This window comes from Drosophila ananassae, chromosome 3L (genome assembly GCF_017639315.1).
Source record: "Drosophila ananassae strain 14024-0371.13 chromosome 3L, ASM1763931v2, whole genome shotgun sequence".
In the NCBI taxonomy this organism is placed as follows: Eukaryota; Metazoa; Arthropoda; class Insecta; order Diptera; family Drosophilidae; genus Drosophila; species Drosophila ananassae.
The window spans coordinates 18,530,831-18,555,793 of NC_057929.1; the positions used below are offsets into that span (position 1 = coordinate 18,530,831).

General features: G+C 46.1%; 6 protein-coding genes across 12 annotated transcripts in view; 3 read left to right on the forward strand and 3 right to left on the reverse strand.

Moving 5' to 3' along the window:
• The window catches only part of LOC6496625 (rap guanine nucleotide exchange factor 4), a 42,293-nt gene extending 39,562 nt beyond the window's left edge, over window positions 1-2,731 (forward strand). For all 3 annotated transcript variants that reach the window (XM_014908411.3, XM_014908410.3, XM_001961250.4), the window contains 6 exons: window positions 37-398; window positions 467-720; window positions 781-951; window positions 1,175-1,308; window positions 1,437-1,786; window positions 1,850-2,731. In XM_014908411.3, the coding sequence (XP_014763897.1) occupies window positions 37-398; window positions 467-720; window positions 781-951; window positions 1,175-1,308; window positions 1,437-1,786; window positions 1,850-1,977 (1,399 nt within the window). In that variant the 3' untranslated portion in view covers window positions 1,978-2,731. The remainder of the gene's footprint in view (window positions 1-36; window positions 399-466; window positions 721-780; window positions 952-1,174; window positions 1,309-1,436; window positions 1,787-1,849) is intronic.
• Window positions 2,732-6,792: 4,061 nt separating this feature from the next.
• LOC6496626 (aldo-keto reductase family 1 member B1) lies at window positions 6,793-7,914 on the forward strand. Its single transcript, XM_001961252.4, has one exon. It carries the CDS (start codon window positions 6,924-6,926, stop codon window positions 7,857-7,859), a length of 936 nt encoding a protein of 311 aa, XP_001961288.1. The 5' UTR covers window positions 6,793-6,923; the 3' UTR covers window positions 7,860-7,914.
• A 484-nt stretch (window positions 7,915-8,398) lies between these two features.
• LOC6496627 (CDGSH iron-sulfur domain-containing protein 3, mitochondrial) lies at window positions 8,399-9,171 on the forward strand. The gene is made up of 4 exons (XM_001961253.4): window positions 8,399-8,547; window positions 8,610-8,772; window positions 8,845-8,938; window positions 8,994-9,171. Exons 1-4 carry the CDS (start codon window positions 8,500-8,502, stop codon window positions 9,115-9,117), a joined length of 429 nt encoding a protein of 142 aa, XP_001961289.1. The 5' UTR covers window positions 8,399-8,499; the 3' UTR covers window positions 9,118-9,171.
• A 627-nt stretch (window positions 9,172-9,798) lies between these two features.
• LOC6493936 (microtubule-associated protein RP/EB family member 1) lies at window positions 9,799-16,362 on the reverse strand. Of its 5 annotated transcripts, none has more exons than XM_044715614.1 (8): window positions 16,185-16,362; window positions 12,474-12,626; window positions 12,259-12,404; window positions 11,748-12,024; window positions 10,608-10,750; window positions 10,471-10,553; window positions 10,340-10,412; window positions 9,799-10,276 (listed from the first exon to the last, which is right to left on the reverse strand). In XM_044715614.1, exons 2-8 carry the CDS (start codon window positions 12,592-12,594, stop codon window positions 10,226-10,228), a joined length of 894 nt encoding a protein of 297 aa, XP_044571549.1. In that variant the 5' UTR covers window positions 12,595-12,626; window positions 16,185-16,362; the 3' UTR covers window positions 9,799-10,225. The 5 variants fall into 5 exon arrangements, with proteins under 5 accessions (XP_044571549.1, XP_044571548.1, XP_001961290.2 ...); XM_044715613.1 differs by lacking the exon at window positions 16,185-16,362 and adding an exon at window positions 13,036-13,281 and having other exon boundaries at window positions 10,608-10,747; XM_001961254.4 differs by lacking the exon at window positions 16,185-16,362 and adding an exon at window positions 13,036-13,281.
• Window positions 16,363-17,073: 711 nt separating this feature from the next.
• Window positions 17,074-19,476, reverse strand: LOC6493935 (probable methylcrotonoyl-CoA carboxylase beta chain, mitochondrial). Its single transcript, XM_001961255.4, has 4 exons — window positions 19,232-19,476; window positions 18,918-19,171; window positions 17,888-18,768; window positions 17,074-17,827 (listed from the first exon to the last, which is right to left on the reverse strand). The coding sequence occupies exons 1-4, from the start codon at window positions 19,361-19,363 to the stop codon at window positions 17,352-17,354; spliced, it is 1,743 nt and encodes a 580-aa protein (XP_001961291.1). The 5' UTR covers window positions 19,364-19,476; the 3' UTR covers window positions 17,074-17,351.
• Window positions 19,477-19,813: 337 nt separating this feature from the next.
• LOC6493934 (protein phtf) lies at window positions 19,814-24,037 on the reverse strand. The gene is made up of 7 exons (XM_001961256.4): window positions 23,766-24,037; window positions 23,020-23,084; window positions 22,814-22,953; window positions 22,240-22,759; window positions 21,247-22,169; window positions 20,655-21,190; window positions 19,814-20,596 (listed from the first exon to the last, which is right to left on the reverse strand). Exons 2-7 carry the CDS (start codon window positions 23,043-23,045, stop codon window positions 20,111-20,113), a joined length of 2,631 nt encoding a protein of 876 aa, XP_001961292.1. The 5' UTR covers window positions 23,046-23,084; window positions 23,766-24,037; the 3' UTR covers window positions 19,814-20,110.
• Between the last annotated feature and the right edge of the window lie 926 nt (window positions 24,038-24,963).

A 24,963-nucleotide genomic window follows, 5' to 3' on the forward strand; every position in this document is an offset into this window, starting at 1 on the left:
CCGAACGAAATTGGTTCTCCCTTAACCACTGTGCACCTTCCATTGCGACGCCCACGAGGAGGCCCAGACGCCCGAGGATCGGGAGTACATAATCAACTTCAAGAAGCGCGTCATCCTGTTCATGCAGAAGTGGGTCATGGCGGTGCGCCACGCCGCCTTCGAGGAGCCCAGCGTCTGCGACTTCATCGAGGACCTGGCCGCTGAGGTGGAGGCCGACCCGGACCTCAACGAGGAGACCAGCATCGTGCACAACGTGCTCACCCAGATGGCGCGCTACCAGGAGGACCGCAATCAGAACGCCGGACAGAAGTGGAAGCTGCCGCCCAATGGACAGCCCATCTGCCTCTTCAGCGGCAATGCGACGCCCTCGAAGACAGTAATTCGACCGGACGATGACAGTAAGTACAAGGATTCAGGATTCAGGATACTAGAGGCCAACACCAATGAAAATTCTTCCCCCGTCCAGTTATTTTCCGGGTCTACTGCGCCGACCACACCTACTGCACCCTGCGATTCCCCATGCACACCACGGCGGAGCTAATCAAGGCCTGTGCCGCCGACAAGCTGCAGCTGAACCGGGGCCCGGAGGACCTCGTCCTCGTGGAGGTCAAGTCGAACGGAGAACGCTCCGTGTTCAAGGATAACGATGTCAGCATACCCACGGGTCTGACGCTCAACGGGCGGCTGTTTGTCTCCGTCAAGGATCACCTCGACGCCCTGGTAAGCTATCTAATATCCATCACCGACACCTCTAACCTGTCACCTGGTCCTCCTGTCTAGACCCCGTTGCAGGAGCAGGAATGCCCCACCGAGGGCGTGGACATCGACCTGGAGATCTTGAGCACCAAGGAACTGGCCTACCACATCACCCTGTTCGAGTGGGACCTCTTCTGGGCCGTTCACGAGTACGAACTGCTCTACCACACCTTCGGAAGACACCACTTTGGCAAGGTAAGAGCCAAGTTGGCCGAAAGTCTCAGAAGTCTCGTTTGGCTAATTAGCCTGCCAGACCCTGGCCGCAAAACTGTTTCCATTTGTCATCTGCTTGCAAATTGAGTTAGCCCCGAGTTTCGCCACTCGAAGTAATTAAAGATGGCCCGAAACTATTTGGGCCAACTTCTGCCGCCTCGGGCCTCGAATTGATCAAATTTCACATCGTCCTCCCCCTCCACAGATCACGGCCAACCTGGACGTCTTCCTGCGTCGCTTCAACGAGGTTCAGTACTGGATTGTCACCGAGCTGGTCTCCACGCCCAGCCTGAGCAAGCGGGTGGGTCTGGTCCGGAAGTTTATCAAGCTGGCGGCCTAGTAAGTAACGGAAAACTTAACTTTATAGAAACCTGATACTCATACTTAAGCTTGGGTTGATTTTAAAAGGCTTTTAACACAAGCACCTGGTAACTATCTTCTGATAACCCTGTTTAAACCTCTTCTAGTTGCAAGGAGTACCAGAACCTGAACGCCTTCTTCGCTGTGGTAATGGGCCTGTCGAACATGGCAGTGACCCGCCTCCAGCAGACCTGGGAGAAGATCCCGTCGAAGTTCAGGAAGATCTTCCAGGAGTTCGAGGCCCTGATCGACCCCAGCCGCAACCACCGGGCCTACAGGGTCTTCGTGGGCAAGCTGCAGCCGCCGTTGATCCCGTTCATGCCGCTGCTGCTCAAGGACATGACCTTCGCCCACGAGGGCAACAAGACCAGCCTGGACGGGCTGGTGAACTTCGAGAAGATGCACATGATGGCCCAGACGATGCGCACCATTCGCTTCTGCCGCTCCAGGAGTCTGGGTGAGTTGAACTTGTCCCGAATTCTCGGCCTGAGCTGTTGCTAATTGAACCCGTTTTCGACAGGCCTGGAGCCACCGTCGCCGAAGAGCGAGGGCGAGGTGCGGTCGTACATCAGCAGCTTCCGGGTCATCGACAACCAGCGGGTGCTCACCGCCATGTCGCAGAAGGTGGAGCCCACCCGGAAGCTCTAAGCGCCTATTATCGGATTAGCCCGTAGCGTACCAAGTGTCTAGCCCCGTGTGTGTGTGTGTTTGTGTGTTAATCAAACTGCAATTAGCTGCACAGTTATGAGCTTAGCCGGGTTGTCTTGGCTGGTTGGCTGGTCCCGACGGGATGCCACTTGGCGGCTTGGTTGGGCCCCAGGAGCCCCACAGCCCGAGCAAACTTTCATACGCATCCGCATTAGACTAAGGCTACTATGTTTCCAACAGAAGACCCAACCAGCGTCGCCCCAACCTTCTAATGAACTGAAACCCAATCGCATTTCGATGCAAACGAGAAACTTTTGCTTTAGTACAAAAACGAACGATGGAAAACAAATTGGACGTTCGCTTGCCGGCCGGCCGGAGGGGAGGCCGGAGCGAATTCGACAAAACTTGGACGAGTGTGATACTAAACATTTAGAGGAGGCAACATCAAAACAAACCACTAATCTGTATAATTTCCTGAAAACTCTACTATCTATATACATACACCCATTTAAATATCCTTCGCAGCCTAGTTGATAGTTTGGAATATCGTACAACGTAGCCGAGAGCGTCTATTTTTTTATATTAGAAGCCCCTAAATTAAAAGCAACTACTAAACAGTCTAGTTGACACTAGTTATTACCTTGTAAACTACCTAGCGAATAAGTAACTTAACATATTATTTCCAATATTCTCCATTCAGTTATTGAGTTATCTTAGGCGAGGAAAATAAAACACACCTATTAATATTTATTTACACACTATTTCGTTTCATTTTGTACAAAATTGAGGTATTGTTTCTGTTTCGTTTCGGTTTCCAAGAATATGCATATGCAAGTGCGTTCTAAGCATTAAAAACTGGAGAGGGACCTTATTAGTTTGTAGTATACATATGTGCAGACAAGTTGAATTGATCACATGTATATATTTGGTGTAATTATGTACCTAACAAGTCTTTGAATCGGCCAACTGGCCAAAGTAGATAACCCTAGGATTGTAGGCACCCATTCTAAACCAACTCCTCTCCCAAGAAAGGTCTCTCAAACAACGATGTATCGCTAAAAACGGAAAACCTTAGATGTAACCAACACTCTCAGCAACCAAAACTTAGAATGTAAACGTCGTTTTAAATACTATTTTTCCTTGCGCGACCAAGTCAAATAATAATCAGAATACCCGACACAATCCTTGACGGTTCTAGTCAGTATTTCAATTCTAAGATATATCTATCCCAAAACACAAAAATATATTTGATATACTACAATATCTCTGCGGTCGCAATCAAAATGGTCCCCAAGGATATGGCCTAGAACCGTCCAACAATTGGGGTTTTGACCGTTTAGATTAGCCATCCTCAACAATCAGTCATAATCCAAGACAAGTATCCAGTGGTTTCTACTGCAGCAATATAAACAAAACAAAAGCAAACGAATTTTCAATGCTACTTTTGATAGATATAGATAACCGATTCAAACGAAGTGTATTATTTAGTTTACAATTGATTAATGGTATGTAGACGTGTCGAGTTGATTTCAATGTAATGGAACACCAATTTTAGTACGGACCCGATGCGAGTCGAGTTATAGCGCCTTCAAATACTTTATCTACACAAAATGCTACGATTACGGGTAGAACCTATCTCAATCATCCTCCCTGCTCTGGAGCTCCGGAGAGTAGGAGAGGCAAACTTCCCGGGGAGTCCTTCGAGAACACTGGTAGCATAGCTCTTTTCTAGATGTGAAGCGAAGACTAGATACTAGATATACACAAAATATATTTGCCAAAAGGAGCCACATTCGAATATCTAGAATAGTTTGTAGGACCTACATACACATATAGGAGAAGGCAGTCCTTCTGTGTCAAATACCAATTGTATCCGTATTTTTGAGTACTGCTAGCACGGAGCCAGCCCCGCAACAGTAATTGTTGCGATTGTTATGCTCGTTCAATAGTACCCATAATTATACTACCACTATATAAATATATTCTATAAATAGTATCCTTAATGGAAAAATTACAAATTTTACTTGTGATTCGATTTGACAATCTCCAAACTCTACAAGTCCTTAATTTCTTACACACCATTAAGTGTACACCCTAGGCACTTTGCATAAATTTAACGACAGCGTGCGACACGTATGCACCCCCAGATACATATATCCATACTATACTGTACGCATATACCTCCGATATGGGAATATAAAGCTAAAACCAATCACAAATAGTCAGTAAATTTCAAATAAGCGTTCAAATCAATGTTTTTACATGTCTAGAGGAACCCATCTCGAAGTAACGTACCTACCACATAGAGAATTACAATAGAGTACTACATAGATCGTAATCGGAGGTTCGGAGACGGCTCCACAGAGCTCACAGCAAGAAGACAACACCAACCTTAGAAGTAATCTAACCCGTAAAGTAACAAAAGAAACACTTTTTAACCGTACTACCGAATATAATAGTTACTTGTATGCCCCCTGATACGAACCAAGTGAGATTTATGCAAAGCAAACCACATATTTTAACGTTGCAACTACGTAGGTGTAAGCCAGCATGTATCTTTGAATGTCTAACATTTTGAACTCTACTAATATTCAAATAAAGATTTATGTGTTAGCGAAACACTTGGTGTTTTATTTTTTCCATAAAGGATATTCTTCTACGCTTCTTGAATTTTATTCAAATTCTACGCTATTTTTCATTCTATTTAAATTTCTTGTTTCTTTACTAAAAGCATGTTCTTGATAGATTAATAAAGGGATGGCCAGAAATTAAAAACATGGAAGCCGCTGGGATCAATGAATTATTTATGGATCTATGATTTAAAAAGCACAGGAAACGACTGTAAATTTGAATACTGTTATCAACTTCGCTTTAAAATGTGCTGCCAACTCAACAGCTTCTAGAGCTTTAGAGTTGCCCGTGTGTCGCTTCATTTGTATCGATTTGTGCCGATATTATTTCCAGATACTGCGAACTTGGGCTGCCAACTTCTTTTTTATCAGCAAAAGTAGGTCCATTCTGCCGTGCAGAAATGTAAAAATGGGAAAAATGTAAAAATAAGGGAGTTTATTGTTTTAGATTTGATCGTTTATTAGTAAAACCAAATAGTTTGAAAATCAAATAGTTTTCTGGATATTTATATGGAAAACTACACTTAAATTAAAAAAGTTATTTTGCAATTCTATTCAAACAAATAACGTAATTAATTAACATTTTGCTCTTTCTAATTTATTAAAAACATTTAAAATTACATTTTTGCTTGAATATAAGATAATTTACAAAATTTCTTATATACTTTGAACATCATTTAGAATATTAGCCACGTCCCAATATCGGATACGCTGGTCCGATCTTCGATGATCGATGTCCCTCGTTATCCACACGGTATCCACACGGATACCTTGTTATTGGACTGCAAGGCGGATATGAGATACGATGGCTCAGTTCATTCTGTAGCCGCCAGTCACTGTGCTGAATTCGCGTATCACAGGCCACAATTCCACAGTATAGGGCGTAAGCGATGACACATTGAGTGGCCTGGTCCTAGGCCAGCATGTCCACCACCGGTCCATCTTTGTGTTCGCTAAAATGATACTTTTTTGAAGTTTTTGATTGAAATAATCGGATAGTAACTTACTTCTGATCGAGAGCCTGCTGCAGGGTCATCTTGGTGTAGTTTCTGTCAATCCGCATCAGCATACTGTCATCCTTCCCTCCCACCGCCAGCGGCTGGCTACTGTCGCAGGCAGCCAGCGCATAGATTGGTGTATTGGCGGAGTACACCTGCCGGGACTTATTGACGCCCTGGTTCACATTCAGCTTGCTGCAGTCCCACAGCCTCACAGTTCCATCGATGCTGGCGAAAAGAGATACGGGCGGACACAGGGTTGCCAGCTTGATGACTCATCATGAGTGCCACTCATCCGCCTGCCAGGCGTGACCAACTTGTCATAACTGCAGCGCTGCGATATGGCCATGATGTTGTAGCGTCTTTTAATCTTGGCAGTCAGGGACTAAAGTATTTTTAAATACTTTAAAAAAAAAATCCATTGAAATGCATCCAAATAAATGAATAAAAATCCGTAGAAAGTCCCATGATTCTAGCTTAAAAAACATCAAAGTTATGGCATTTCCGCTCAATCAGTTATATGGCAGCTGTAGGATATAGTCGACCGATCCCGGCCGTTCCGTTTGCGTTTGCGTAGAAACCGACAGACAGGGTCGGAGATGTCTCCTTCACTGCGTTGCACACTTTTGGCCAATGTTATAATACCCTCTGCAAGGAGATGAGAAGTTCCAGCATAATTAGTTTTTGGCACTTGCACGACTGCAATATCAACTTTCTTGTTTTATTTATTTATTTTATTTTATATCATTTTGGAGGCAGGTGTTTCATTGGAATTTCCCTAGAAGATATGAGCTGGCAAGTTTTGCTTTTAAAATGGTCAGGATCAAAATTTGGATGCGAAAAAGCCAATTAAACAATGGGCAATTCGACATTAATAAAAAGCCTACGCCATGCCACATTCTATGCTAAGGTATCAATTTATTTTTTATTTAAAATTAGTAATAATTTATAATAATTAGTAATTAGTATAAATTAGATATTAGTATAATAATTAGTAGTAATAATTAGTAATAATTAAAATTACAGTTTGAAGAACTGTTTGATTCGTTTGGTAACAACCAAAATTGGATTACTATTTCGTTTGAATTGTGCGCGCAAAAGCTTCGCTTTGGTAAAGAGCTTTGGGACCCACTGGGAATAACCGGAATCTAACCATGCCGTCATCGGATGACACAGCAGCTGCTAGTCTGTTGAAAATCAACACCAGTTGCTCGCGAAGACTTCGAACTGCCGGATCAGATCGCTCCGAACACGCGAAAAGCACAGAAACGTAGCGTCCAATTTGCACTGCACTAATTATCAGCGCCACCGAACCGAGATGACAAATTTGGCTCCCACTATCAAGCTGAGCAACGGCCGCGAGATGCCGATCTTCGGCCTGGGCACCTGGAAGTCGTTCGAGTCGGACGCCTACCACTCCACGCGCCATGCCCTCGACGTGGGCTACCGGCACATCGACACCGCCTTCGTCTACGAGAACGAGGCGGAGGTCGGCCAGGCAATCGCCGAGAAAATCCAGGAGGGGGTTGTATCTCGCGGCGACGTTTTTTTGACCACCAAGTTGGGAGGCATCCACCACGACCCCACGCTGGTGGAGCGCGCCTGTCGTCTCAGCCTGAGCAACCTGGGCCTGGACTACGTCGATCTCTACCTAATGCACATGCCCGTCGGACAGAAGTTCCACAACGACAGCAATGTACACGGCACCCTCGAGCTGACAGACGTGGACTACCTGGATACCTGGCGGGAGATGGAGAAGTTGGTGGACTTGGGCCTGGCGCGAAGCATCGGCCTCTCCAACTTCAACGCCGCCCAGACAGAGCGTGTGCTGGCCAACTGCCGCATTCGCCCGGTCGTTAACCAAGTGGAGTGCCATCCAGGCTTCCAGCAGCGGCAGTTGCGTGAGCACGCAAAAAAGCACGGTCTGGTCATCTGTGCCTACTGCCCGCTGGCCCGCCCTCAACCCGCCCGCCAATGGCCGCCTTTCCTCTACGACAATCACGCCCAGAAGCTGGCCCAGAAATACGGACGCACAACAGCCCAGATCTGCCTTCGGTATCTAGTTCAACTCGGCGTCGTTCCACTGCCCAAGTCCTCCAATAAGGCACGCATTGAGGAGAACTTCCGGGTGTTCGACTTCGAGCTGGAGCCAGAGGACTTCCAAAGCATGGAGCAGTACCACACAGGACAGCGCACAGTACCGTTTTCCGGAATGTCGGGACACAAGTACTATCCCTTCAACGACGAGTTCTAGTTCCCCGCACCCAAACCCCTAGTATTTGTAAAATAAAGCGTATTACGTAGAGAAATCTTTGGGCACTGGGACTAATCAGCTTGTCTAACGGGGCCGCTTGATAAATCGTCTTATCTGGAGTATCTTGCGGGTGTCTGCCAGTCATTACGGTTCACAATTCGGCAGAGTTCTCACTCAGATCAGGGGAGGCGATTGCCGGAGGAATGTGGCTACCTGCGGGCACGAATGAAGCTTCCAGGCGCATCCGAGTCTTATCTCTCCTTATCAGAGGAGCAGATTTCAGAATTGCGAAATAGCATTTCAAAAAAGACGACCTTGGGCAGCGATAGTTGGAGCAAAACGGTAGCGCCGATCGCCACGAGCTTTCGTGAGATTGACGAGAATGTGTTGTTCAACACTGGTGTTCTTCAAGATATAATTTTAAATGCCTCCGGCTTCCTATACACTTTTTGAAAAAAATTAACGTAAATAAAACATAATATTTTTTATTGATTCAAAAACTATTTCATTGATTAAAGAAAAAAAAACAGAGAAGAAAATAAATCCACAGAGGGCTTAAAGCTTAAAGAAGTATATCGATATATCGATAGAAGTTATAGGAATCAGCTGCAGGAGGTCAAAATAGAAAAACAGCTAAAACATGTCAATAATATTGAGACAAAACTTTCGGTCGTCCTGGCTCCTCAAGGTAAATTAGATTCTAGACGACGTACACTTCTAGAATTTACTGAACTTCTATTTCCATTCAAGCAAGCATGCCCCAGCTTAGCCTACAGCTCCAGTGCCCAGTCCGGAGACGCTGCCGCCAAGACAATTCCCAAGAATCTATTAGAAGATAAGCAAACGGCCGTTCTGCAAAAGGAGAACGGAGCCATCTTCGACAAGCGTCCATTCAAAATTCATCTGGACAAAGGTGAGTTTGCTATTCTAGTCCAGTCAGAGGTCGCCGGCAGTTGTTTACATAACCACAACTTGCTTCACACAGATAAGACCTACAGCTGGTGTCTGTGCGGCAAGTCCAAGTCCCAGCCCCTTTGCGACGGGATGCACAAAAACGAGTTCCTCAAGATAAAGCAGAGGTGAGTGCAGCTGGCAAAGTGTACATTCCATGTTGAATATTTCCGGCTCTTTCAGGCCCATTCGGTTCAAAGTGGAGAAGACTGGAGACTATTGGCTGTGCAACTGCAAACAAACCACCCACCGGCCGTTCTGCGACGGGACCCACAAGCAGCCGCACATCCAGACGGCCGTTAAATAGTTTTGTGCTTCGGCGAATTATGTGAAAATGATAAATGCATTAATTTTGAATCAAGCAACACGTGGTTTTTATTCTAGAGTATAGAACGTTAATTATAATCTCGATTAGTGAATGAGCCATGAACGTACATCTAAGTCTGTAAGTCTGTGCATCTTTGCTTATATTTTTGAACGATTATACAAGCTTTAACAAAATATTTACAGCGATCAAAAGCAGGAATGGGGGTGGTGTGTTCAGACGAAATCCGCAAAATAAAAGTGTTTGTGTTTATAAATAAAAGAGATGTTCGTTTTTATTTAACTTTTAACGTTGTTCTACCTGATTTTACATATAAATACAGAACTTAATCGAGTTGAGAGCAAAGTCACTTATCATATGTGTGTGTATAATTTTGTTATGCAGCCAATTAATCAAAAATCGAAAGTAAAAATACGCGTTAGTCGAATGTCATCTCATTGCTAAATATTTTCACATTACAAAAATTCGGGGCATTTTATCCACTACATACACTCAAAACGATTAAAGCCAGCAACTGCAGCCTACACGACGATTACTAATTAATTGGTTTTAACTGCGTATAGCGCGTATAATACAGAAAAAAAAAGAAAATGAAACTGCATTTAATTATAGGCTTTTTAAACAATTTGTCGGAGGACTTCGAACAACGGACTCAGCATTCCATAAGGTGTGTACAAATTAGTTTATTCTGCTAAAATACAAACAATTTAATTATGAAATATTGATGCCCGTTCGTTGATGCGTTTCTCGACATCACCAGCGCAGAACGAAACATTCGCGATGAAAATTTTGAATCCAAAGTTCTGTATGATAGTGGTACCCGTATAGGAGCGATCATGCAGATATCATGCGGCCGCTTCGGATCACAATATAGTTAAATATCAGATCGACTGGCGCTAAAGCTCTTGACTTCGTGTTCGGGGATCGTACTCTATACGCGGTTGCATATCGTCTCATATACTTTACATCTTCGTTCCTGACTATCTAACTATAACTTGTTTACTCCCATCTCTTGCTCTTGACTTGTGTTTTGAATATGTATGTAGCAAATTAATTTCGTGGGCTGTTGTTTTTCTTTTTACTCTTTTAATTAATACTCTTCATCCTCTGGTGGTGCATCGTCGGGCGGTGCGAATCCGTCCTGAAAGCAAACAAGAGAAGCCCATTACAGATCACTACCTTGACAGACTGATAAGATTCTTACCTCGGTTGCATACAGGATGTCTAGTATCTTCTGAATGAGAGGATGTGCTTCGCCATCATCTGCTTCTTGGCAACTGAAAAATATTCAGGGTCAGACTAACCAACTAGCTTTACCACCGATTTCGCACTCACAGTATTTCGATGTCGCGTAACTTCGAAAAGTAGAAATCGCGCTCCTTTTCTAGACCCTCCAGATTAATGCGCATGTCCATTACCTGCTCCGCAATATTATTATTTGAACTTTGCTCAATCTCTTGATCTTCACCCACCTGGTTAGACATCTCTTCGATCTGTTGGTTGCTGACCGAGTTGCCTGCGTCGTTCTTCTTCACCGTGCCCGTGCTGTTGGATCCGGCCGCCATTCTGCTCGGGGGCGCCACGTTGTTCGTGCGAGGCACCACCTTTGAGACTGCTTGAATGGGCGAAAAGATGATGTTAGTATTGGAAGGGCCCCAGCATAGGATCCGCAAGCTCGGACACTAGACAAACGTGAAGCACGCTCGACCAGCCGGTTAGCTGTTAGCTGTTCGTGTTCAGTGTCTGTTTTCTAGTTTTCTAGTGGACATGCATTAAGCTACATAACAGAAAGGAGCGGGTGTATGGACGTATGTACAGTGTCTGGCCAAGAGGAGTGAGTGTATGATGAGCGGTTAGGGGGAGCGATAGAAGGATAAGCTGAAGGAGAGATCTGTGGAAACCAAACCAATACGACATACTGGGCTTCACTGCAGACGTCGTTGCCGGGCGTGTCGTCGTCGGTGCAGCCCGTCGGTAGCTGCCGGCCACGCCGCTGGTGCCCGCGCCGGGCAGGGGCTTCGCGGCACCCGATCCAAAGCCCATGGGGGCGCCCTCGCGCACAGCGCTCGCGTCGTACTCCCTGCCGTCGTAGTTGGCGTCGAAGAACTTTTTGAACCATTGCAAGAACTCGAAATTGTCTTGGAACCGCCCCTTGATCAACTTGTCAATGGGTATAATCTAAAAGAAAATGGTTGAGAGATATGAAGAGACAGGTGAGAGAGTGTGGGGTGAAACCAAATGCAATGGGATTTTGACAAACTAAAATTAAACAAAGGTTAACAATATAAATGAACACAAAAACCACCCTTCTCCACCCGAATCGTCGGAGCAACAGTTCATGGCGGCTCTGGACCACAGGTTAGTGGTTGGGTGGAGCCCCCAATCGCGTGCTTTGTGCTGGGATGCAACTGAATGCGTGTGCGGCAAGAGGTGCTCTGGAACAGTACTGTGTGTGCGGTGATGGAGTGGAACAGTAGTGTGCATGGTGTCTTGGCATAGCCCCACTGCGTGCTTCACGTTCGTTCGTTCCAGGAGCCCAATGAAATGGCGCGCGCACCCAATAGCGAGGGACAATGGATTTCGATGCAACAGATCCCCGTCCTTGCCCATACCCGTGTTCGTGGTGAGTCGCGGTGCCATGCGGCTACTGGTGGTGGGTGCCTGCAGAGGTCGGCGGTGTGCTAAGTGGAGATCGTTGCTGCTGCTGCCCACGCCGCTGCCGCCGTTGTTGCCATGCCCGTTGCCGTTGCCCAGCTTAAGTCCGCCCCGCTGAGCCACCGGATCGTACTCGCGGCCGTCATAGTTGGCGTCGAAGAACTTCTTGAACCACTGGAGGAACTCGAAGTTGTCTTGGAACCGGCCCTTAATCAGTTTGTCAACTGGAATGATCTGTCTCGGTTGGGGTGTGGCGGTCGCGATGATGATTTGTAACGGAAATTCCAGTTAGTTACTACACATGAGATTCGGTCGGTGCAGTGGAACTAGCAGTCTTGCTGCGAGTGGCCAGTGGCCCACCATCCGCTGCACGAGTTCCACTGCACCACCGGCCCCTCTACATTGAACATTCTTGGATCGGTTGGTTGTGAGTCTAGAAAAAGTGTAAAAGTTCCGAGCTGACGTTACCTTATCCACAGACATCTTTTTGAAGGCCGCCTGAAGAATCTTGAAGTTCTGTATGTACTCGTGCTCCAGATTCGTACGGAATTTGACACGCTTCACGGGCACTGAATTGGGGAAAAGCATGTCCATAAACTGACAGTATGCGGCGCCTGAAATGGGGAGAGGGTGGATATAAATGGGCACTTCCCCGATGGCTTCATCAGCTCACGCTCACTTACCCGTGCAGAGCTCCTCGATCTTGGAGAACTGCGACTGGAGGCAATCGTTGACCCAAGCCAGCATGTCGTGGCGCGAGAGATTCTCCGACGTCACGTTTGTAGAGTAAACGTTAACAGCCATGATGTGGGTGTCCTCTTGATTCTTGTGCGGTTCTGAAAGGAAAATCGGAAGGAGACCTGTAGTACCGCTGCAGTGGTCAGTCGTCCATTGTCCATTGTCCATTGTCGAGTCCCTGTCGAGGGGCGGGCCTCCGGCACGAATAGCTTTTAATTGCGCCAGTGTGTAATTGCTGTGGCTCCGAATGCATTCAAGCGTGTGCCATGTGCGTGCTGAGTATCAAGATCATGATAATCATCGCCGAAAGGCAGGCGGGCGAGCGGCCACAGCAGTCATTATTGTTACGTTGCGATGTTCGAATCTGTAGCATATTATTGCTATTTGAATGAAAGTTGTTTGGCCGGTCGCGTAGAGAGACAGAGCGAGCAGAGAAGAACACAAATCACGAAGCCTTTCTAATCCAGCATAACTCTATGCCTTTTCCCCGAATCACTGGCCACTTACCAGCTGTCTCCATACGGTCCTTGCTCCTCCTCCTCTGTGGATCTCCTGTCTCCTGTGCCTTCCTTCTACGCTAACACTGACTCAAAATCTCAATAATAAAAGCACTGCGAAAGTTACTTTTGTTTTTCTGTGGGCTTCGTTTATATGCTCGTCTAACACCTACTGGAAACTGCGAGGAATGCTGTCGTTATGGAGTTCCTATCTGATCTGAGATATTTCTACTGCCTGCTGCTTGACTATCCAGTTCGGCAGCTCCACGGCCTACTCTGTAACTTTTTCCAAGGGCCTAGGATATATTAAATATTACAGAGCTTACTTTTCGCTCAAGTTTGTTTGTTTTTTTTGGCATAAAAGTAACACTTATGTAGTTGTGGGATAAAGTGAACTTGGATGAAAAACATACACATGGAACTATAAATACCACAGTTCTATACCCAAAAAGCAGCTGGACATCCTCAGTATTGAATTTCCCAGCTGCAATACCCTTTATGTTTGTTTTTTTTAGAAAATGTGTTGTTGGTTTTCTTGGTTAACACACTAATAGTAGGATTCTAATACAGATTCAAGTGCCATTTACAACCAGCTGAATAATCAACATTTTCTGACTCATCGTGACTGATTTTGCTTACTAAGTCTAATCAATTTTTTGTTAGTTGTGAATTGGTTTCAAAAATGAATTCTTCAACGAAAGCAGCTTTCTTTTAATTTTTAACTTGAGGTTTCTGGTTATAAAATAAGGCTATTAACAAGCTTTAATTGTTAAAACCCAATGGATATGTTTCTTCGAACTAACAACTCACATTCTAGTCTAAAAATGCCTGATAAATAAGACCCTACTTTGGAGGCTAGGCGGCAAGGAGTTGAAATATTAAAGAGGGAGCGCTCTTCGGCTCATTTTAAAGATAATGGCCCCAAGACCCTTGATTCGAAAGGGAACGAAGGTACCCCTTTCGATCCCTCGGAGGAACTTAAAAATAAGTCCCAGTAATAAAGAGCAATCAATGTTATTCAAAACTATATTCTTGACAAACGGCAAGAAATCTTAAAGGCAGATCCAATTTTATGAATTCCTTCGGCAGCCAATTTACTCACTTCATTGTTAAAATATTGCAAAAATTTCATTAAAATATTACTTTTCAACAACAAAAATAATCATTTGAATGAGAAACAAAGCAACATGATATCAATTAAATTCCCATTGAGGCGCTTGTTTATTTTTTGGTATATGCATAATTTTTATATTAAATGATTAAATTGCCTTCATAAATAATCTAAAACTTAAACGCGCCAGTTTTCAAATAGTTTCTATTTGGGATGAAGGCCCGAATTGGGAGAACCAAGCCCCTTCTGTTCGATAAACCGGATCGGAATTGGAAACTTACAAGAACGTAAGCAAGAAGCGCCCGGACAGATGGGAGCCGCGAAGAGCTCGATCCGGAGACTGGAGCGCGCGAACAATGAACTTGGACTGTGGGGCGACGGCGACGCGTTTCCATTGCTCCGCTTCGCTGCCCGCGTCGCAGTCGCTGTTTCTGTTGCTGGCGATGTCGCTGTGGCGGCATCATTCTCGAAGAAACCCACCGAGATTAGTCATTGGGATTGGGCCTGCGTCATTGGCATTATCAGCTTCAGCTTTAGCTTCAGCCTGGCCAGCAGAATCCGAGACGACAGTGCACCGTGGGCCTCCGAGATAAAGAATTGGCCGGTATTTGAGAGCCAGCCGCCTATAAATACCCCGCCTTGGTGCGCCGCGAGTTTGAGTGTTCCCGTAGTTCTGCCATGCTACCTTGTGCCAGTGCGATTGCCTTGTGTGTGTGGTGGTGCGAGTGCATTGACCCGAAAGGGCGGAACTCCAACTCAATTGCGAGCGGCTCGCTGCTAGTTTATCGATTTAAGAGCTCCCTCCGCCAGCAGGAGGCACAATAGCCCTGCCCCAAATACAACAAGTTGAACTCGCAGCTTGTTGGGCTGTCGATTGTGGGGTGGGAGAGCGGAAGTTACCAGCAAACTAATTAGGCAGAACCAGAGCCAGGAAGACCGAGGGAGCAGCTCCCCAAATGGGAGTCCGTTTAACCCACTTCGCTGGCGGAACATTCGGCGTCCTCTAGCCATATTTGAAATCAAATGCGAGGCACGTTGCCCCCCGGAACATGCTGGAAGTGTGTCAGCAGTAAGCCGCTTGGGTTGAGTGAAGAGCAAATATGCCAATATTAGCGACCAAATCCCCATCGGAGCGTTGGAGCTGGAGCCAAACCGGCAGTCGTCGTCGAAGGAACAACAAAAACAAGAAAGCTGCGTCGGCGTCGCCAATAAAAATAGTAACTCGATCTAAAGCAGAAACAAACAAAACAAGTCCACGAATTGTTGGTAACTGGACACACACACGCCGACACACACACACACCCACGCCCAGCTCTAGGGGCATTTAAGAACCAGGCGCGGGGGCTAGACGGATAACCCATAAGAGAGTTGACACATTCAGTGACGTCATCGGATTGGAAGCCAGCGCTCAAAACAAACTGCACCTGAGCTGAATGGGCCTAGAAAATATGGTTTCCTTTCGAGGCAGAAGTCAGCGGGTAGTCGACGCGGAGGCGGGGCGGGGAAGATTAGCCTCTGCAGTGGAATTTTTGCGGCCTCTGCTGCGGCTGTGGCACTTACCCACACCAGCACACCGCGGCTGACATCCGCCACACACACCAACACACACACGCACCACACAGACACAATCGCGGCAGGACGCACTCTCTAAATTTTATTTTTGGAGGAGGAACAGCAGCAGGCGACATTTAACGCACACAGATGCAGCCGCAGCCGCATAGCAGTCGGACTCCGCCGAGTACAGCTATTTCCAAACCGCTCCCTGCACGCTCCCGCTCCCGCTCCGCCTGCGACGGATCAAGTACGCACTTAAAGTTTTCGGCAGGTTATTTTAAAATCGCCACATCCACTCCACTCGGCTCCCAGTGAACTTTCTTTTCTGCTGACGCTTCTTCTAGACTTTGCCATTTCTTCTCTTGCTCTTTTCTTTCTTTTTTTGCGAAAACGCCGCCACACACACGCACACTCACAGTCGCAACCGCACGGACGCTGATACCACAAACTCTTTCCTGGATGCGGAATGCCGCTCCAGCGTTGCGCCCACTCACCTGGTCGGCTGTTAAGTTTTTTAGCTCCTGGTTAAGTAAGTTTAGTTGATTGGATGCCTCCCGTACGTGTAAAATGTAAAACAAAGAAATGCGGATTCTGCGACGAGCGTTTTTTCTGGCGAACGAGGCGAGCTAGAGATGGACAATGTTATGGGGGAACACCGATGTATCGATATTTATCAATTGAAAACACATCTCTGAAGTGGCTCTCTCGCGCTCGGTAAAGGAATTTACTTTCTGTGCATCTACATGTGCGAATCGGGAAAAAATATGCACTCAGAAAAACAGAAACTTTTATTTTTTTTACATCGATTCAAACAACAAATTAAGAATTTGTTTAAACAAAAAATACTGAGAAATGATTTCTTTGATTAATCATAATTGTTCTCGTACGTTTTTCATTGTAACATTATCTTATCGCTTAACCAAACGACACACTTACATATAAGTCGTTAAAATAATTTATTCCTTTACATAACCATGGCTCGGTCTAAGAACAATCAATATTATTATTTAATCATGTAGGTATCGATTTCTTACAGTGCACGAATCGGGTAATAGAGATGTACTTTTGTTAAATCCAATTTTATAGCAAATTTCGATATTTTTGGCTTAAGCTACACATCACTAGGACAAAATGTTTGAAGAGCGCGAAAATAAATGTAAGATATACAACTTTCTAACGAATGAAATAGTTGTTTCCGTTATGTGTTTTAATTAATTCATACTGAGTATATTCATAACAACACTTATAGAATTGTTGAAGAAATTTAATTGTTTCTAAGATTTTGATTTGGTCCTAAATCGAAATTCAAATTAGATATAATTATTTTTTATTCTCCCGGGCGGTAAAGTTTTTTTTAATGATTTTGATTTTTGTCACTAAAAATTTTTTACACGCATCTTTAAAATTTTATTTAATATATTTATAAAAACAAATTTTTCCTTGTTGGTAGCTACAACAAGAAAAATAATAATGCCTTTTTCCTTCTATGATTCATCGTAAAATTTGGCACTTTTAGAGTTTGACACTACAAAAACACAATAAAATATAAAATCAACCATTTACCTAATGCTAATAAATGCAATCGTTTCAATTTAAAGGTTGGCATTAAATGCCTCTAAATGCACATGCTCCCCGAGCATCGTCACGCTGCTGTGAATCGATCACATGCGGAAAACTCCAAACTTTGTTTCGTGACCGGAGTTGTTCAAGGCTGCCTTCAGACTTAGTCCCAGAACCTGGCGTGTGTTGGCTGGATCGATGATGCCATCGTCCCACAAACGAGCCGTGCTGTAGTACGGAGAGCCTTCTGCCTCAAACATCTCCACGATGGGAGCCTTCAGCTTCTGGGCCTCTTCCTCGGTGAACTCCTTGCCTGCACGTTTCCGCTGATCCTGAGTAATCTGGGCCAGGACATTGGCGGCCTGGGTGCCGCCCATAACGGAGATACGTGAGTTTGGCCACATGTAGAGGAACCTTGGCGAGTAGGCTCGTCCGCACATGCCGTAGTTTCCAGCGCCGTAAGAGCCTCCGATGATAACAGTAAACTTTGGCACATTTGCGCAGGCTACGGCAGTCACCATTTTGGCTCCGTTTTTGGCAATTCCGTTGGCTTCAGCGTCGCGACCCACCATGAAACCTAAAGCGAATCGGAGTTGCAGTGAACAATGCTATGTAAACAAATGTATCTTGCACTCACCTGTAATGTTCTGCAGGAACACTAGAGGGATTTTACGCTGGGCACACAGTTGGATGAAGTGCGCTCCCTTGAGAGCACTCTCAGAGAAGAGGACTCCATTGTTTCCAACAATGCCCACGCTGGTTCCATACAGCTTTGCGAATCCGCACACTAGAGTTTCTCCGTAAAGTTTTTTGAACTCTGTGAAGCGGCTGCCGTCCACGATGCGGGCAATAACCTCCCGCACATCGAAACTCTTGGTAAGATTGGGGCCTACAATACCGTACAACTCGCGGGGGTCATATCGAGGCTCTTCCACCACGGTCTGTGCACTAGTGTCTTGGAAATTTAGCTGGCTGGAGTGCAGCAATCTATCGTTGTACCGGTTGGTCGACGGCAAGTTCAGATTACTGACGATCTGCCGGGCCAGGTGCAACGCGTGCTCGTCATCTACTGCGTAGTGATCCGTGACTCCTGAGGTCTTGCAATGCAGGTCGGCTCCTCCCAGGTCCTCGGCGGAGACCTCCTCTCCGGTAGCTGCCTTCACAAGCGGTGGACCAGCCAGGAAAATGGTTCCCTGCTTCTTCACTATGACGCTCTCGTCGGCCATTGCCGGAACGTAAGCTCCTCCTGCCGTGCAGCTGCCCATAACAACGGCGATCTGGGGGATCCCTTGAGCTGACATGTTAGCTTGGTTGTAGAAGATGCGTCCAAAGTGCAGTTTGTCCGGAAAGACATCGGCCTGTCGCGGCAAGTTGGCTCCGCCGGAATCCACAAGGTAAACGCAGGGCAGTCGGTTTTCCTGTGCGATTTCCTGGGCACGCAGATGTTTCTTCACAGTAATGGGATAGTAACTGCCTCCCTTCACAGTAGCGTCATTGGCCACCACCACACACTCCGTCCTAAAATGAGTATTTTATTTATTTAAATAAGTTAAATAAGTAAATCTTTAAATAAAGATAAAGCCAATAAAGCCTAGTATTCTATTTCCAGAACGCTTGAAACCTCTCAATTAACACGGAAATTACAAAAACAAGCAACAGGTACCTACCCACATACACGTCCTATTCCGGTTACGATTCCGCCAGAGTTGACGACTTCCTCTCCGTATAGCTCATGCCCGGCAAGAGTGGACAATTCCAAGAACGGAGAGCCTTTGTCCAGCAATAGGTTAATGCGATCCCTGGCCAACAGCTTTCCCCTCGCCGTGTGCCGATCTATTGCCTTCTGGCCACCTCCCGTCAACACCTGGCTGGTGAAGTTTCGCAGCTCTGATACTAGTTTCCCCATTTCACTGGCATTTTCCTAACGTGGAGGAAATCATTGTGTTAAAGCTCTGGTGCAAGTACGTTTCGGGTGCCATACCTTGTACTCCGCGGACTGTTTGTCCACCTCGCTGGGCAAGACATTCGCCTCACCCACGTGAAGCAACCGGGTCTGGCTACGAAGCAGGTTGGAGGCCACCGGAAGCCGCAGCAGCGCACTCAGCCTGATCATTTTGAAGGACGAATTTGGGAGTTGGAAGCCGAATTTACCACGCGAGTGGGGGTGTTACGTCAATTTTCTGTTTGGGTGGCTGGTGGTTGCTGCCGATAACCGCAACTAAACAGCTGATCGATCGAGCTGAAACCTATCGATCTATCGATTGTTTTTCAAATATTTGAAAAAATTAATTTCTTTGCTAGCACAAAAATATGAACAAAAAAAAACATAAAAAACAAAAAAAACCTGTAAAATTTACCTATTTCTGCAAAAATTTGTTATTTTTTTGGCTTTTTTTTATTAGAGGAATATCCAGCTGAATTACTCCTTTTAAAGCAAAAACTTGTTAAAAAACTATTTTTATGGGTTAATATTATTTATTAATTGCAACTCACTAGCTTTGACCATTTAGGAATTAAACTTGAGACCTTTTAACAAAATAATTAGGCAACTACGAAGGGTGCATTCATTATGCTAAAAGTTCTATGAACTTTAATACGATTCGTTACACAATTATAGTTAACATGATCTGTGATTGTGCAGGTCGCTCTAGAAGGTAAGTGGTAAATACTAATAATATTGATTTACGTAGTCATTAGTAGGCTTGTTTACACTGCAGAACAATCACTTGACAAAAATAAACATTGGCTTGCTTAAATTTATTCATTAACTAATTAAAGATAGGTCTAATTGTAGATTTCTCTTAAAGCGTTTCGAAAAATTGTACTACAAAATGTGTGTCGAGTCAGGGCCCAGCAAGAATCACTTGATCTTGATTTTGTGCAGCTTCAGCTTGAAGCCCAAGACCTCGCTAAGCACTCCTGAAAGAGCTGACAGAATGACCACCTTGATGGTTGTGAATAGATATGGGTTGGCGCTGAGGCCAGAGATCTTGAACGGTGTTTCGAGCTCCTTCAGCAGATCGGCCGCCAACTTCAGCACGCTATTAGACACCATCAGCTCCTCCTTCTTCTTGGGCTTTTGCTCGATCTGCAGATATAGATTGATCTGTTCGGTGATTAGCACTGAAACGCTGCGGTACTTGTGCTGGATTTTTTGCCCTAGGGTCATGAAGCGTAGCAAGTAGATTCCGATAGTGATCGACCACATTAGAGCCTCCAGCGTGAGGTGGGTGTGCAAGTGTACGGAATCCTTCAGCCACTCAACACTAAGAAAGGCCAGTAGGAGCAGCGTGACTATGAATGCGGCGGACACAATGATATCCACAGACCGCTGTGGGCCTCGTTTCTGTAATCAATTTTAAGGTTTACGATTTTTTGCTATTGTGCTTTATTTGTTATATTACCTTTAAATACGATCTAACGCTGAGCCAGGTCTTGATGTTGCGCACTTTGTTAAGGCGGAAGTGTGGTAAGTTCGACTTGCGAGCTCGCCGTGATGATGTCAGGTGGGAAAAGAGTTTGGCATAAAGGAATCGCTGCTTGAAGGTGCGCTCGGCAACGGCGAAGATGACGAATAGGATAAGGGTCAAGCACAGGCGCTGCACGAAGCCCAAGGCCAACACAGTTCGCTCCCAGCGAGCCTCACCGAAGGCAAAGCCCAACAGGGTGCTGGGCGACGCCAATGACTTTTCCCACAACAGTTGCGGCACGTAAAAGTAGCTTATCTCACTGGCCTTCTCCGAGTCGCTTCCCAGAGTCATTTCGCATAGCCGGCAAAAAACTGGGATGAGCGAGAGCAGAAAGGAGAACACCACGCCTATGTAAATGTAATCATTAGTTTCCCCCATTGAGTCAACACGCTCGATAATGCACGAAGCGATTTCCAGCACTGAGAGTTGCGCCTTCTTGGCGTCGCGCTGGTCCCAAATGGTACAACTAACTGGGGGAGAGGTGCGTTGAAGATTAAGTGAAGAATAAAGATCTTATTAGACTCACTGCGATCCAAGCTGCTGTGCGGATTCAGTATGGTGGTGGGCGTGATGTCCAGTTCGCAGGGATCTTCATCGCTGCAGGCCGCGTGCTTGAACGTGCCATCCGAGTGATCCATGTCCGAGGTGTAGCTGCAGTCCTCGCTGTTGGTGGTAACACCCAGCCAGTCGGTTGCCGAGGTGGTGCAATCCTGATTGCAGGTGGAGGCCGTGCCGGACGCGTGATCTGCATCATCGCATTCATCTGATTCAGCACAGCTTGTGGTTGACTCATTGCCGCGCGTCGGAACCTTCTTTTCCTCGCCAGTGGTAGCGTTCAAGCGCAGACGAAGCTGGCTGCTTTGGGTTGTCACTGGCGGCACAGCCGAAGATGCATTAGGTAGCGGCGAATGATTGTTGTCCTCGCCGCTGGAGCTCTTTCCGTTCAGGCTCTCGAACCCGTCGTCCTCGCCAATGCTGCGCCGAGTCTGATAGGCAGGTTTGGGGGTTTGTATTCGGTTACCAATCTCGGGATCTGCAGGCTCATCCACTATAATATGGCTCGACGAAGGTTGGTCGCCCGGCTCGTATGTGGCGCAGATCTGGATAGGGGTATGCCAATTAACGTTTCGTTTTTTTGGACTCTCTGGAGCAGCTCCTCCTTCCTGTCTGTTGAGATCAATGTCCATTTCGTCGACCTGCGGAAGGGAGCTAATGGCAGTGGTGGTCAGGTAGGTCTCCTCAGCGGGGGTTCGTTTGATGACGACGGGCGGCGGCGTTGCTGGAAGGATGGGATCGGGTACTATGGCACAGGTTGTTGTAATAGAAGAAGTTATAGGCGTTGGGGTGACAGGCCGGGAGATCACGTCGATAACACTGGCTACGTTGCGGCGGACAGGTAGGGAGGTGCTACTGCTGGGCTGCGACACCTCCACTTCCGGTTGACGAATGCTGAAAAATATTCATTTCATGATGAAAAGGAATAAAAAATAAATGGCTAAAATATGGAAGAGGCACCTACCGAAAAAATTTCTTTCGACGACGAACTCTGTGCTCGCGGGTTGAGTTCTTGTCGCTAACATTGGTCATGGATATTCGTCGTATCTTGTTCTTGCTATTCCCACTCGCACTGCCCGTCGCCGTGTTGGTGGCCACGATCTGAGAGTGGATCAGACTGATGAGAAGGCTTAAGGCGCACGGGATCAGCAAAGCACTGAGCAGGTCGGCATGTTCCTCCGCCTGCTTGTCTGCAGTGCGGTCGCCAGTGAGTTCTTCTCCATCACCAGCTGGCCGGCCTGCAAAAAGGGAGCTGTTCGAAGCGTTGTCGTAGCCCAGCGGCACAAGCCGACTAGTGTGTAACACAAAGATGGCCCAGTTGAGCAGCTGGGTGAGATAGAGGACCAGGATGAAGCCAAAGGCATTCGGCGTGGTCTGCTTGACCCACCACTGGGCGTACAGCGGCAGCAAGACATAACGTAGGATCGCCAAACGGATCACAGTGAGCAGAGACTGCTTGGGTTTTGCCTTCGGGAAAGTGGAACCTGAAATTGCACCGTTTTTCATTGACAGTTCCAACAATAGCCCGACAAACTCACCGCGCACCAGATCAACATCGATTAACTCCGTTTTCAGCTTTGTGTTCTTCAAGTTGACGTTATTGAAGCCATCTAAGATCCGCTGTTCGACGGTCTTTTCCCATTCTTGCTTGTCATAAGTGCCGATTTTCTTCTGATACCTACGCACATATGAAGAAGAAAGTATTAGGTAAGCCTTTGGCTGACCAGCCAATCTATGCACTCACCATTCAACAATTTCATCCAATTTCATAGTAATAATCACATAAAAGCCTTCAATTTGCCGTGCACCCTGCGAACGAACAAAGAAATCTTCAATTAGAGTTGACGAGCTTCTAAATTACGAGAGCCACTTCGGCTGGATGTGCCTATCCGGATGTAACTGCAGAACTGGCACGAGCCCAGGCCGCCTTAAGTACTCGCCACCAAATGTGGACAAAGCTGTGTCGGAGCACTTGGCGCTTCTGGCCCACTTAGTGGGAACGACTTTAAACAGCTGCTCTGCATAACGGGTTTTACACTGGCCAGCCAACGGCGGTATCCGGTAACAGCTAATGACTTTCACCTTCGCCTTATCGGAGCTTAGGAGCACTATTGGTGGCTCCCAGCCGCCTCTGGGCTGCCCCAGCTGGATACAACCAAGTATTCGCGATAAGCGAATTGGAACTGCGCAGTCGAAACACGATGCGCCACATTGGGAATTGAGCACTTTGGTCGCCTTGGAGCAGCGGAGCAGGCGGCCCGAACAGCTGTTATCAAGGGGGCGGCAAAATGTTTATATACTCGCACACATACACAATCAGACGGGCCCAAGCGTTCTCACATACGGGGCTCTCGGGAAATTTTGGGTGCGGGCGGTTGTGCTGACCTTCTGCAGTTTTTGGGGTTCAAGGTGAGCCGCCAACCTCTGCAACCATTCACGGTTATTGGGAAGAATCGGCCCTGAGAGGCTGGTCTCATTCATGGCGGTTACCTTGAGTTAAATTGCGTCCGCTATTGATTTTTGGAGGCAGTTTCTTGCTGGCCGGCCGACTCCTTTTCACATTGAGCGGGCTGGGCGGGCGCCTAGGATGACTTCTTCCGGATTTCCCGGCTGTTTACAGGTAATTTTGAATGCACTACACGCACCGCGGAGCGATTTGCACTTGCATGGGGTCCAAAAGAGATTTGATGCGAAGCACCTAACGAGAACGAAAAAGTTTGTTGATCAGTGTTGCCAGATGCCGGTTTGGAGTTTTCCCCAAATTCATTCGGCTAGTCCTGAAAACCCACTAAAAAATCCCACCATCATTTCCCCTATATTTAAAATTGCACCGGCGGGAAATTTCGACCGACCCTTATTGAAACGTCGATCTAATTAGAATAACTCAAACACTAACTAACATTTTAACACTATACAAAACTTTGTCAAGCTGGCGACCCTAGCTAGACTGATAAGGCAACGAGGTGCTTCTGAAAGCCTTACATTTAGCGTTAAAATCAAAAATTTCACAAGTAATCCCCCAAACTTTACCCCTGCATATTATTTCCCCCTAAAATTCCGCCGAAACCGTAGAAAAATCACCTTATCTAGAGGGAAATTTTTTTTTTTTTTAAATATAGCACTTGCAATGCGATCTTTTATGTTTTAATCAATACTTGCGACTATAGCTTCGTGCCTAAATTCTACCAGTGCTAGGCGAGGGATTTATTATGTTTCTGGTCTGTTGAGGGTTTAACAAGAAAGGAAAGCTAACTTCGGGCGGAGCCGAAGTTGATATACCCTTGCAGTTCAGTCGCAGTCCGCTAGGTGGCGCCACGCATATGATATTATAAGATATATAGAAGATCGTATATAGTCGGCCGATCCTTATGAAATTTGGCAAATCAGATTATTTTGTCCAAAATAGAATCTGTACCAAGTCCCATCTTTCTAACTTAAAAAACACCAAAGTTATGCCAATTCCGATCGTTGTATGGCAGCTATAGGATATAGTCGGCCGATCCTTATGAAATTTTGTACATAAGATATGTTCGTCAAATATAACATGTGTGGAAAGTCCCAACCCTCTATCTTAAAAAACAACGAAGTTATGGCATTTCCGATCAATCAGTTATATGGCAGCTATAGGATATAGTCGACCGATCCTGGCCGTTCCGACTTATGTACTACCTGCAAGGAAAAGAAGGCT

Coding starts and splice junctions, on each gene's coding strand:
- LOC6496627 (XM_001961253.4), top strand. CDS start 8,500: ATGTCAATAATATTGAGACAAAACTTTCGGTCGTCCTGGCTCCTCAAG. Junction 8,548..8,609: donor GGTCGTCCTGGCTCCTCAAG/GTAAATTAGATT, acceptor TTTCCATTCAAG/CAAGCATGCCCCAGCTTAGC. Junction 8,939..8,993: donor TTCCTCAAGATAAAGCAGAG/GTGAGTGCAGCT, acceptor CGGCTCTTTCAG/GCCCATTCGGTTCAAAGTGG.
- LOC6493936 (XM_001961254.4), bottom strand. Junction 12,025..12,258: donor AAAAGATGTCTGTGGATAAG/GTAACGTCAGCT, acceptor CAACCGAGACAG/ATCATTCCAGTTGACAAACT. Junction 10,751..11,747: donor GCGACTCACCACGAACACGG/GTATGGGCAAGG, acceptor CGCCCATTCAAG/CAGTCTCAAAGGTGGTGCCT.
- LOC6496626 (XM_001961252.4), top strand. CDS start 6,924: ATGACAAATTTGGCTCCCACTATCAAGCTGAGCAACGGCCGCGAGATG.
- LOC6493935 (XM_001961255.4), bottom strand. CDS start 19,363: ATGATCAGGCTGAGTGCGCTGCTGCGGCTTCCGGTGGCCTCCAACCTG. Junction 19,172..19,231: donor AACAGTCCGCGGAGTACAAG/GTATGGCACCCG, acceptor CCTCCACGTTAG/GAAAATGCCAGTGAAATGGG. Junction 18,769..18,917: donor GGAATAGGACGTGTATGTGG/GTAGGTACCTGT, acceptor TACTCATTTTAG/GACGGAGTGTGTGGTGGTGG.
- LOC6493934 (XM_001961256.4), bottom strand. CDS start 23,045: ATGAAATTGGATGAAATTGTTGAATG. Junction 22,954..23,019: donor TTGGATGAAATTGTTGAATG/GTGAGTGCATAG, acceptor ATATGTGCGTAG/GTATCAGAAGAAAATCGGCA. Junction 22,170..22,239: donor CGTCGAAAGAAATTTTTTCG/GTAGGTGCCTCT, acceptor AATATTTTTCAG/CATTCGTCAACCGGAAGTGG.